The sequence below is a fragment of the Fringilla coelebs genome, assembly GCF_963513975.1.
Source record: "Fringilla coelebs genome assembly, chromosome: 8".
Lineage (NCBI taxonomy): Eukaryota > Metazoa > Chordata > Aves > Passeriformes > Fringillidae > Fringilla > Fringilla coelebs.
Genome location: NC_140066.1, coordinates 5,736,258 through 5,748,929, shown reverse-complemented (window position 1 = coordinate 5,748,929; position 12,672 = coordinate 5,736,258). Strand labels below are relative to the sequence as shown.

General features: G+C 42.4%; 1 protein-coding gene across 4 annotated transcripts in view; it reads left to right on the top strand.

Moving 5' to 3' along the window:
- PCDH15 (protocadherin related 15) overlaps positions 1 to 12,672 on the top strand; it is a gene marked incomplete at both ends in the record, with an annotated part of 244,341 nt that overhangs the window by 16,535 nt on the left and 215,134 nt on the right. For 2 of the 4 annotated variants that reach the window (XM_084210352.1, XM_084210350.1), the window contains 2 exons: positions 6,089 to 6,103; positions 6,900 to 6,965. In XM_084210352.1, the coding sequence (XP_084066478.1) occupies positions 6,089 to 6,103; positions 6,900 to 6,965 (81 nt within the window). The remainder of the gene's footprint in view (positions 1 to 6,088; positions 6,104 to 6,899; positions 6,966 to 12,672) is intronic. The other 2 variants (XM_084210351.1, XM_084210349.1) reach the window with 1 other exon arrangement.

Genomic DNA, 12,672 nt, shown 5'->3' with positions numbered 1-12,672 from the left:
TCCATCCTGGATCTCCTGTGTGCCACACACACAAACTCCTAATTCCCAGCTGGTGGTCAGGCAGAAATCCAGTGTCTGTTTCCTCATTGTTAATTCCTTATTCAAAATGGCCACAATATTACTGGTGACTCAGGCTTGAGGATGGTTCTCACACTGTATTTCCAAGATTTTTCTAAGTGTTTGATGGGCTTAACCATGTAGAGGGGAATGGGGAGAAAAGCCTTGAAATATTTTTGAATTGCAGAAATTCGGGTTGGAAGGGACATTAAAGATTCAAAATTCCAGCCCCTGCTATGGACAGGGACACCTTCCACCATCCCAGGCTGCTCCAAGCCCCAAAGTCCAACCTGGCCTTGGACACTTCCAGGGATCCAGGGGCAGCCCCAGCTGCTCTGGGCACCCTGTGCCAGGGCCTGCCCACCCTGCCAGGGAGCAATTAATTCCTTTCTGATATCCATCCAAATTTCCCTTGTGTCAGTCTGAACCCATCCCCCTGGTCCTGTCACTCCAGTTCCCAATGCAGGGCTCCTCTCCAGCTTCCCTGCATCCCTTCAGGTCCTGAAAGGAGCTGTGAGGACTCCACACAACCTTCTCTTCTCCAGGCTGAACAGCCCCAGTTTTCTCAGCCTTTCTTCATCTCTGGCTCTCCAAACTCTGTTTCACAAGCTTTATTCTTCCCCTCTCCACAATGGAGTCATGGTTGAGGAAAAGAGTTTTAATTTCATATCCACAAAATTAAAACTGGTAAATGTTGAGAGTTAGCTTTGCTTAATTCTCTGCAGCTAAATGCTTATAAAACACAGAGGGAAGGAAACAACATCACAAATCCAGACTTTTTGCTCCCCTCTAGGTCCTAGAAAAGTCCCCTCTGCTTTTTTTGAACTCTGCTTCTCCTCTGTGGGATATAATTTGGACTTGCTTGCCGGGTCAGGCTTTTTGTAGTATCAAAGTTGTCATTGCCTCCTTCCCACAGAGGTTTTCTCTGTATTGGATGTTGTGCTATCCAAGGTGTTTTCTTTCACATGCATATCAAACAAAGTGGCTTTAGTGGCTCCTTGAAGAGTTTTCCATTTTTGCCATTTGTCTTATTGACAGCACACAGTCACTGAAGCAGATCAGAGCCCTGAAGTCACCATAAATTCTTGTTTGCTGCAGTGTTTGGGGATGATAAAGTGGTTTATTGGAGCCATGGAGGGAATAGAAGGTCGGGAGAGAATGGTTGGATGCTGCTTTTCCCTGCACTGTGATGTGAACCAAGCCATTGCTCAAATTAATCTTGCTCCAACGTGTTCTGGATGCTGCACATTTCCATGGATTCAGGAAGAATTTGGGAATATTAGCAGAAAGACAAATTTTAGAGTTAATACTTTGTTCTCTCCTGCCTTGGGGGGCAGCCCTAGGAAGTGAGGGATTGGTGCTGAGGAGCCTTCCACAATTACTGACAGGGTTTAGAGTCTGATCCTCATTTCAGTTAAAAATAAAAAAGGAACTTTTTTTCTGCCAACAAATAAAATAATTTCCTTCGACAGTTAGTGGGTAGAACTTTACTAAATGGAAAATCTTTTCAATTGGGCTGAGTATCTGTTAGGAACTGAGTCAGGGCTTTGAAATTGCCCACTGCACTCCCTGTGACTGTTTAAATAAAAACAAATGGAACAATTTATCTGACTAAATAAAAGCAAACTTTGAATATAAGACAAGTAATGAAATAACTCAGAGTAATGATTGAGTGTTTCTGCAGCAGCTGGAAGAAGAGTTGGTGATTAGCATATGGAAGTGGATTTTTTTTCCCAGTTTTATTTCAGGAGTGCTCAGGAGGAGGTTGCAGTTACTTCCCAGAATTGTATCCCAGGAAGGTTCAGGCTGGCTGTGTGTTTTCCAGATGATTGTGCTGCTCTCCCTGAAGAGCCCCTCACTTATTTTTTGTGTCAAGATGAAATTCCTTCTGTCTTTGGAGAGCTCTGGGTGCTGCCTGTTGGCTCCCCACACCTGGAGTTTATTATTAGCTGGTTCATTAACCATTGTTGTAATTTTAATAGATGATTTCCTGTGTTTTTAGCTGTAAAACAGAGAGACATCCTCCAGGGATTAGAAATGCTTGATGGGAAGGGGATTTGAAGGGGTTTCAGAGGTGAAAGGAAGATGATCCAGGAGGTGTCTGCTGGGAAAATACCTGATTATTCAAGTTGTTGTGTTTGTCTGTGCTCAGGCTGTTTGACCTTGGTTCGTGTCTCACCTAGGACAGTGATTGAGGGTTTCCTCTGAGCCATCTCATTAAAAATAATTAGAAATTAAAATAATGAAAATTAGCCAGCAGAAACCAAATAGAGCTGAGCCTTGACACTGTTACATGGAGAGTTTGCTAAAGAGGTTCTCACTTTGCTCCCAAGGAGAGAGGCCCTTGGTTTATCCCCTTCTCTTGATTAAAGAAGGGTAAAGCAGAAGCACTGTTAGGAAAAACAGTGAAGTTCACAACAAGAACAGAAATGATTTGCTGCAGGGTCTTAGGAAAGCCTTCAGAGCTTGTTGTTTTATTTAGTAAGTTCTATTTGCCTTTCCTGTAAGGAGTTTGGGGCAGGGGCACTGCTGCCTCAGGATCCCATTTACCAGCATTGCTGCCTAAACATAAAATGCATTGTGAAAACTGTAGGGAGGGAAGCTCATTTATGGAATGCCTTTCCTTTTTAAAGTGTGTTTGATTTATCATGATTTGACTTCAAAAACTACTCCATTATGCCCAGGAATTTCAAGGACAACTTGTTTTTGTTTTTTTTTTTTTTTGAGAAAATTGGAACAGAGGCATGTTCTGGTAATACATTCTGGTAATAAACTGCAGTGTAAAATTGGAAGAGGTAAAATAATGGCTAAAAGATTTCTACCAAGGCCCATACACTGACACAGGGCACCTTTCTGCTCTTTGGGAGTAAAGTCCTGTGGAAATATTTCCTTCCTAAGTCACCTTTGGGGCTGCAGCTAAGCTGTGCTTTTTTTGGGTTGAATAAAGCAGTCTTAGTGCTGAAATAATTTCTGTAAAGGATCATTTAAACAAAATACTGGAGAAATAATTTGAGACAAGTGGAGTGAGTCCTGAGGGGGCCATGGGGATGCTCTGAGGTCTGGGAGAGCTGGGGGTGCTCACCTGGAGAGGAGAAGGCTCCAGGGAGAGCTCAGAGTCCCTGCCAGGGCCTAAAGGGGCTCCAGGAGAGGGACTGGGGACAAGGGATGGAGGGACAGGACACAGGGAATGGCTTCCCACTGGGAAAAGGGAGATTTGGGTGGGGCATTGGGCAGGAATTGTTCCCTGGCACAGGGTGCCCAGAGCAGCTGTGGCTGCCCCTGGATCCCTGGCAGTGCCCAAGGCCAGGCTGGACTTTGGGGCTTGGAGCAGCCTGGGACAGTGGAAGGTGTCCCTGCCATGGCAGGGGTGGCACTGGATGGGGTTTAAGATCCATTCCAGCCCAAACATTCTGGGATTCTTCTAAAAACAGAGCCTCTTTCAAGTAACAGCACTGAGGACAATTTCTTAAGGGACACCACTCATTGGTGTTGCTCTTTAGCTTAAGGAGCTTATTTTTTCCTGCTTGCTCATTTACCCAAGTGTATTTCCAGAGAGCTTCCATTTTCCTTGATTCAATAAATTCCAACTTCTGTCATCTTTATAAGACAGTCTCTTCATCCTCCTGATGATGGCAGTAACCTTTCTCTGCACCTGAAACAGTCCAAAGATGTTTTTTAATGTCCCCAGGAATTCCCACCATCTCTGGCTGGTGCCTGCTTGTACAGCACAGTGCTTGAGCTTAGGGTTTTTTGCACCCATATTGCTGCTTATTGATTATATTTTGTGAGGGGGGAAAAAAAGGGACCCCTGTATATTTACAACATACTACTTGTCTTGAAGGTTTTTAATTAAAATTATTGTCTCTGAATTGGAAACTTGTGTCACACTGCAGTTTTAGATTTATCTGGTCAGGGCGTGGTGATGGATGTGGAACTGAGTCTGTGGCTTTGTTAGGTTTGTTCCTGCAGGAGGGAAGGGTGAGGTGGCAGCAACTGGAAAAGGAGGTTTGGGTAGTGCTGGCATGGTGAAACGATGTGGAATAATTTGTAAATTTTTATCTATGCAATAAAACTTGTTTTCTTCACAAATCACTTATTGGTGCCATGGGGTAATCCAGAATTTCCTTCTCCCATCCTGCTTGTTTGGGTTTTTTCCCCTCTCATAGTTCTGGCTCTTCCTTTAATCTCTTCTTTTCACTAAAATTTATCTCATGATAAATTTTCTTGCTTCACCTGCTCACACTTGCAATAAACCCTCTGCAAATTGCTGTATTTCTGTGGCCAGCCCTGCCTTTTCTGTGAGACTCCCAAATCCACATTGGAATGGTGGACATTCCTTTTAAATGCACTGCACAATGTTTGGTTAATCATTCTGGAAATGCAGGTGTCTTTGATGGAAAACCAGCTTTGGGAAAAGTTAATGTGAACATGTGATTTGGCTCGGAATTTAGATTTTTTTTTTTTTTTAATTGAATATAAACTGGAAGTTGGCCTGATTTGGCTGAAACTTTCACTTGTACACTCAGCAGGGAAAAAATACCATGGAAAGAGAGAAGATGGGGGGAAAGCTCATGGAATTTTTTTAAAATATGATTATTCTTTTAGTGAGATATATGCAATTTTTAGACTTAAAAATTGTCCCTGCTTTGGATTTTTATTTGGATATTTAGTTTAGTTTTTACTTTAATTTTTCTAGTCACTGTTGTAGGGGCTATTCCTGAAAACAAAGTTGCAGTAAAAGTTTTTATTGTTGAGCTTCTTTGCCCTAATTAAGAGTTTGTTGAAAGTCCTTCAGTTCCCCAAATCCTGAGCCTCTAGAAAATGATAACATACATCTCTAGAAAAAAGTTAGAGTTGGTTTTATTATGGCCCTGGAAGGTTTATTGTCTCCAATGAAAAAAATGAGAGCAGGGGGAAAGAAAAAATAAAATGCCATATTTCATATAGATAATGCAAACATTTCTTATCTGCCCACACAGTGTGCTTGTAGGAAACTACAGTGGTATGAAAGATGTGGTTTTCCAGGTGATTTATTTGCTCTGTTAAATCCTGCAAAACAAAAAAGCTTTAAAATAATAGTTAATTTAATTCTTAAAGCCCAAACAAACTGAAAATTTTCAATTGTTATGTATCAAAGTAGACCATATAAGAATGAAAGGAATAGGGAGGGAGAGTTCATGCATTAATAATTTCATTTAGACTGCCTAAGGCACTTTGAAATGGTGAAGTGGGCACAGAGGTATTTGGTCACAGGTTGGTCTTGGAAGTCTTTTCTAACCTGAAGTGTTCTATCACAACAAACCCAATGTGCTGGTGGATCTCTGATGCTTCACTGTTCTCACCTCCCTTTGTAGGTCTTGTCTGTGCTGGGGTAATTTGAGGCTGTAACAAGCTGTAGTTTGGGTCCTTTGATGGCCACAAATGTGTAATTTTTACCATAAGATGAGAAAAAGAATTTACTTCAGCTCGTTCTTCTGTTTAATTTACAGGTGATTTTCTGTTGGGATTTTTGTGTAAAAAATACACCCCAAAAAACCAAAACAAACCAGTAATACCTGAGTATTTCTGTCCTGTTTTGAGCCCAGAGCTTGATTACAAGGTATAATTTCACCCAAATATAGATTGGGTTAGCTGTGCATCAGAGGAGCCTCTAAGTGTATAAAATCCTGGGCAATCTCACATAGTCCTGAGTGGTGAATTGGGAAGGAGAATGGTTGTCTCTTTTCTCACCAAGTCAATGATGCTCTTGGAAAATGAAAAGCTCCTCCTAATGAACTTTTATTTCCATGTGCTTTAAAGGGGATAGTGGTTTTCTGCTGTTTAATGTAGAAAACCTGATTGGTCCTAAAACAGTCATCACATGTGGTAATCATGCTTTTATGTATTTTAAGGCTACACTTATGTTTGCTAGCTCTGCATGTACTGCTTAATATCTTTGAACCTCTCTTTTGAGTAAACCAACAAATTCTTACTTATTTTCTTTCGTTATTCTGCTCTGCTTCCATTGATGACTCTAAACTTTTGACTCCAGACTGGCAATATGAGGGTAAGATGGCAAAATATGACTTCCTGAACATTGCTCGTCTGCTTTTCATTTGTGTTCTCCTTAGAGTTATTAAAATTCCATTCACTAAGTAGATCCTTTTTGTTGCCATTAAATACAAATTATGTTTGTTTCTGCTGTGAAGCTTTAATTATGATTTATACCTTTTAATCATTCCTTTGTTGTTTCTTTGGGTTAAATTTCCATCCTATTCCCTGTGTCCTGACACACATGGAGATTCCTGATGGGATCTCTAGAGCAAAACACAAACAGATTCATTAGTGTGGCCATCCAACTGGATCATGGTGGAATGCGACAACAGTCCTTCCCTGGCAGGGTGGGCAGGCCCTGGATCCCTGCAAGGATCCTGGGACAGTGGAAGGTGTCCCTGCCCATGGCAGGGGTGGCACTGGATGAGTTTTGGGGCCCTTTCAACCCAAACCATTCCATGATTCTGTGATTTGAGAGGTGTTGTTCATAACATGCAAAGGAAGAGGAAAAACCATATAACGTTTTTGCAGTTCAGGTGTTTTAAATATGGATCATACCTGAGATCTTTTGTCATCACATCCTCCCTTGCTTTGCAAAGTTTCTCTGAGCAAGGGATAAGCAAACAGCTCCATTTTGAACCTTTGTGAGTGTAACTTTACTATCAGCTGTAGCTCATACCTGCATCACATTTAAGGGAATACTTGCCTTCAGCATGCCAGATATGCTGACTTTAAAAAAAAATCCAACAACAAAACCCCAGAGATCCTACTTTTGGAATGAGAAATAACTCTTTTTTTCATCTTTATAGATTGCAAGTTGGCCAGAACAGGTCCTCCAGCCACAATAGTTCCCATTGACGAGGAGAGTCGCAACGGTGAGTGCCCCACAGTTATTTATAACACAGATTATTTATAACCACTCTTTAAGGCCCTTGTGACAAACAGACCTTAATTTTTCTCAAGTCAGTGGGATGGTACCAGAGGACAAAGTTCTGGTCAGTATTTGGTTTTGTTTGGGTAAAACTGAAATTTTACTCTGCAGTATGAAAGGTCTTCTGGGTTTCCCACATGGCTTTTGGAAAGTTGCTTGTTGGTTCCCTCTAAGTTTAGGAACACGAGCTGATGGACACCTCTGAAAGGGAAGAACTCGGTTGTAGTCATGGAAATTTCAAAAGAAAATGAATGTCCCTTTTTTCAGTATTTTCATTTTCCTGACAGATCAGAGAGTTTCTCAGATTGTTAATCTGTGGTCTGAGCATTGCATTTATGCAGTGCACTTTGATGGGGTGAAGTGCTTTACCCTGTTACAATCAGCTGTTACTCCTGAGAGCAAGTTACTACTCTTTCCTGCTTTTTATTCTGTGTGTTTGGGGTGGGTTTTTTTTAACCTAGCAAGCTGGGTCTGTCTTAGTGCTGTATGGGGCTGTGGTTTGTCAGATATGGGTGCTTGAGATGGTGAATAAAGCCAGGTGATGCTGGTGGAACCTCTCTGCTGTTATTCTGGGAGGAATTCCTTGTTGGAATTGCTCAAAGTCAGATGGATAAATGAACTTATGGGCAAAACTCCTCAATAAACCAATTTTTAGTACACCTGTGTGCTGATAAAGCTCTGGTATTGGGGTGGCTGTTAAAGCCAGGCTCTTTTCCCTCCTCCTGGGGTGGTTTTCCCTGCAGTCAGAAGAGTCCAAAGAAGGGCTCTGAAGATGGATGTGCTCTTTGAATCAGATGTGTTGGTTCTTGGCAAACTGCTGTTGAATCCTGATGTGTTCCAGTTGTGGCCTGCTCAGTTTTGGTGGAATGACCCCCTCAGCTGAAATGGTTTGGCTGCCACAGCTCATCTCTCGTAGCCTTTCACCCTCCCTACTCATTAGAAATAAATCTGTGCTGACAGCAAGGAGTTGTAAATAAATCCAAACCAACTTTGCCATCAATAAAAACTTTGTGAAAATTTTGTGAAAACCTTTAGAAAGAGAGGTTGTGAAGTTGTGGACTCCCCATCCCTGCAAGTGTCCAAGGCCAGGCTTGGCAGGGCTTGGAGCCACCTGGTCTAGTGGGAGGTGTCCCTGCCCACAGCAAGGGAGGTGGAATGAGATGAGCTTTGAGGCATCTTCTAACCCAACTCAGTCTGAGATACAAAACCTAACAAGGAATGCGTGGTGTTCTACATTTCCAGTGACCAAACTTTATATTGGGATTTCCAAGAGGTGCAGGAATAAAAATCCACCTAATTTTGTTCTTGTCTATACAAACAAGTCTCTAGCTCACTTAAAGTGTGAAATCTCATCCTTATTTTAGTTTTTCCATGGCACTGTTGGTTCCAAGGGTCTGTTGTTGAGGTTGGAATGGCTTCTCTAAGGATGGAGATCTCAAAACAATGGCTGAGACATTTTATGCATGTGGTCACTGTGTTCTGGCAATAAACAGAAAACCCTGCTCTTCAGAAATAGATATTTAGTTCCATTGTGCCGTGGCACATTGAGCTCAATCATTCCTAATTCACAGGAAGTCAGAGACCAGCAAAACTCTCAGAATAGAAACATTTTCCCAAATTGCTCTTGCTTGTTTTCATAGTCAAGCACACAGGTACTGTGCCTGACCTTTAAAGATGCTCTTGAAATCAGCAGAGAGTTAAGATTTGACAGTTTCTCAACATGGGATGGATATCTCTTTATATCAAGTAATTTAGGTACAATAGTAAATTACATTATGATTGTGCTCATGCAAGCAATCCTGGAAGGAGTGAACTTGACCTTTCTTAAGGAATAAATGAATTATTTTATGATTTTCCCTGTGTTGAACTGAATTGGGTGATAGTATTTCAGATCATATTAACAGCAAAACTGCATTTTTCTGGATGATTTTTATAGGCAGAGAGTTATTTTCGCCCACGGATTTCTTTTTATTTAATTACTGGATTTGAGACTTGGTTTTAGCTTTTTTTAAAGTCTGAATGAGCCTTATTCCTAGGTCAGACTTTCTCCTTGCCAGTGTACTCCAAGTTTTTGGAGCCATCTATGTGGAGCCATCCATGCTTTTTCCCTTCATATGAGCAGCCTGAAATTCTCAAGGGCTTTGAATCTTTGGGCAGGGTTTTTGATGGAAAGTATAGTCTTGGGAAAGGACTTCTACAAGGCAAGATTTAAAGATTTAGAAACTAAATTAGAATTTGGAAGAGAAAGCAGAAGTTGGGGTAGAGGAAACAAGCAGACCAAAGTGAACTCCCCTAATGTGAGGACAAATAGGAACTGGCATCTTGGTGCTCCATCCAGAACAAAAAAATTCCACAGTTAGGAATGCTTTGTGCTCTTTCCCATCCTAGAAAAATCAGTCAGTGTTGGTGTGGTTTGGTTTTATTTTGGTGGGTTTTTTTCTCCTTGCTTCCCTTATGGTGGTGTGAGTGCTCTAATGAATAACAGGAGCAAACCCCAAAACCTTCTGCTCTCTTCCATGTTCCTTGGGGGTGTCTGACACAAGGAGGTGCAGCTTTCATGGCTCTAGGTGGGTCAGGTGTTATTTTTCCACCTTTTCATCTTCCTGCTCTTTCAGCAGCGACCTTTCTTCAGCCTGACTTCCTGGGGAGGCAGAGGATGTGTGATCCTGCTACAAATCCCCTTCTACAGCCCCTTGTGAGGAGGCACTCATGGGAAATAGGGCACAAAAATGTAGGAAACAAAGCTGTGGGGTTTCTTCCCCTTAATTCTCTTGCACCAATTTATTTTCAGTTTTGTTATATTCCAATGCTGGAGGAATGGATGTGATTAAATTGATTTTTTCCATGCTGGTCCAAACTGGTTTAATTTGGTTTTCAGGGACAATCCACAGGGATTGAAGAAAATGTCCCCAGAGGCACAAAATCTGTAGCCCCCTTCCAGAGATGGGTTTAGGTGTGCTGATGAGGACTGGGAGTGGTGCCTCTGAATATTCATTACTCAATTAAATGTTCAGCGACCACCAGGACTGGAATGGAGCTAATTAGCCCTAAAGAAGGAAGAGTCCTGCTGTCCCAGGCATTTTGGTTAAGGGGAAAAGTTATTTAGTAAAATCAATTGAGAAGGTTGCTGTGGCTGAGCACAGGTCTATCAAGAAATGCATTCCTTAAGAGCTGTGCTGGATGTTCATTTCCTACTTTTCCCTCCTGTTTCAGAAAGAAGGATGAATTAATGACTTAAAGGTGCTTCAGCCTTGGAGGGCTTTTCCAGCCTAAATGATTCCATTATATTCTTGTACTGCCTTCATGGGCATCTCACTCTTTAATTTTAAACAAAAATACTTTTGTCTATTGCATCCTATCATTCAAAAATCAGCTTTATGAAGGAAAGTCATTTTAGTTTTTATCATTTCAAGGGATTCTGAGAACAGCATTTCCCAAGTTTGCAGTGTACATGTAGGTGTGGAAAGACACCAAACTGTGATTTTTATCTTGATTTTTCTTATTTTTCCCATAAAGGCACTTTGAGGACTCTTTGCATTTTGCTTTTACTTGGTGCACTATATTTTTGTAGTGTTTCTATAATGGAAAAAATTCAAGTTATTCGTTTACATGTTGTTATCATTCCTGTGAAATGTTTCCAGGGAGAAAGTGCTTCAGTTAATTTTTAATCTAGCTCATGCCATTGTCTTTATGTCTCCCTGCTCACACATAGATTTTTCCCACATCTTTAGACAATCTTCTAGATCCTTAATGTGTTTATGAATGTTTTTGACCAGATTTTGACCATCCTTTTCAAAATTACCTTCACCAACCTGGAATCTGCTTTGTCTGGCAGTGGAGATGTGGTGGGCAGATCTAAGTAAAAGTATTGCAGCCAATAAATAAACCTTGGAATTAAATCTGGCCATTTTTAGGCTGTGTCTAGGCCCAGTCTGGCCGTTCCAGCTCAGGGTGCAGTCGAGGTGGATAATGAGATTTTGGTGATGAGTCTCAGCAGTGCTTTGCTGAATGTCTGGGTGCTGATGCTGTTCTGGTGGTCATTAATCCCAGGTCTAAGACATTAGACTAGCCAGCAGTACAAATCTGAGCTGGATCAGACCCAGGCCCATAATAACATCTGCTCAAATGGAGTTTATTCCAGCTTTGTGTTTTTATATGGGAAGAGAGGTGATCCATTAGATCCAATAGCTGCCAGATTGAGGAACTCCTGTCAGAAGTTGTTACCCTTGTGGAATGTTCTGGACAAATTCTAACAGGAGGAGTGGATTTGTATTGATTCGTGTGCCCCACGTGGCTGAACACTGACTGGGCTGAGCAGCTCTGCTGCATCTGGAGCTCATTTGGAGCCTGGAGGTTTCCTGTGGATGCTGCTCCAAAGGGATGGATGCTGCTCTGGGGGTGCTGGGGCTGAGAGCTGGCACCCAGAACCCCCCGTGCCCTGGGCTGAGCCCAGCCAGGGCAGCAGGGGAGGGGGGGATTCTGCCCCTGTGCTCAGGTGAGACCCCACCTGCAGAGCTGCCCCAGCACAGGAGGGACCTGGAGCTGCTGGGGAGAGCCCAGGGGAGGCACCAGGATGGGCAGAGGGATGGAGCAGCTCTGCTGGGAGGAAAGGCTGGGAGAGCTGGGATTGTTCACCTGGAGAGGAGAAGCTTTGGGGTGAACAAATTGGTCAAACATGGAGAGAGATTTTGGACAAGGGGGAATGGCTTCCCAGTGCCAGAGGGCAGGGCTGGATGGGATATTGGGAATGAGGAATTGTTCCCTGGCAGGGTGTGCAGGCCCTGGCACAGGGTGCCCAGAGCAGCTGTGGCTGCCCCTGGATCCCTGGCAGTGCCCAAGGCCAGATTGGAGCAGCCTGGGATGGTGGGAGGTGTCCCTGCCATGGCAGGGGTGGCACTGAGTCAGCTTCCCAGTGCCTTCCAACCCAGACTGTGCAGCTGTGAGGAGTACTGGCTCTAGTTCTGGGTTGTTCAAAGCATTCCTGGGCTGTTTAGGAGTGTGCTAATTAGACTTAGGGGTTAAATTGGGCCATAGAAATCCCCTGGCAGCAATGAACATTCCAGGAAAACTTCTGCAACAGGACTTCTGCTGCTGCCTCCCTGGCTGGGGGTGGGAAGGCTGTGACAGGGCTGGGGAATCAAGGGACACCCAACTGGTGTCTGACTTGGTTTATTTTTCTAAATGCTCTGGTCCAAGAACTGGCCACAGTTTCCTCCATAATTTACTCAGCTAATAAACTGCTTCAGTGAGATGAAATATGGAATATTTTTTTACAGCTTCTATTTATGTTTTTTCCCCATTTTTCATGTCAGCAGTTGGCTCATAGGTGTTGCTTCTCAACTCTGCCTGCATGTTGCTTCAATCAAAATGTTCACCAGGAAATATCACTTCTTTCCTGACAATTTGATTTAGTTTATAAATTCATGAGATGGGAAAAGAGGATGAAATTTATGGAAATTATTTTTTGTTTCATTCCATCCTGTTTGTTCATTTCTGTTCCGAAATGATGTGTTCTCCAGATTTGGGTATTAAGGATTTCATTGGGAAGTAATGAATCAATTTGGTGTCTAATGCTGGTTTTATGCCATGGATTTAAATCCTCGTGTTTTTCATGTAGGACAAATGTGTAAAGACTGAGGAAGCTGTAAAAT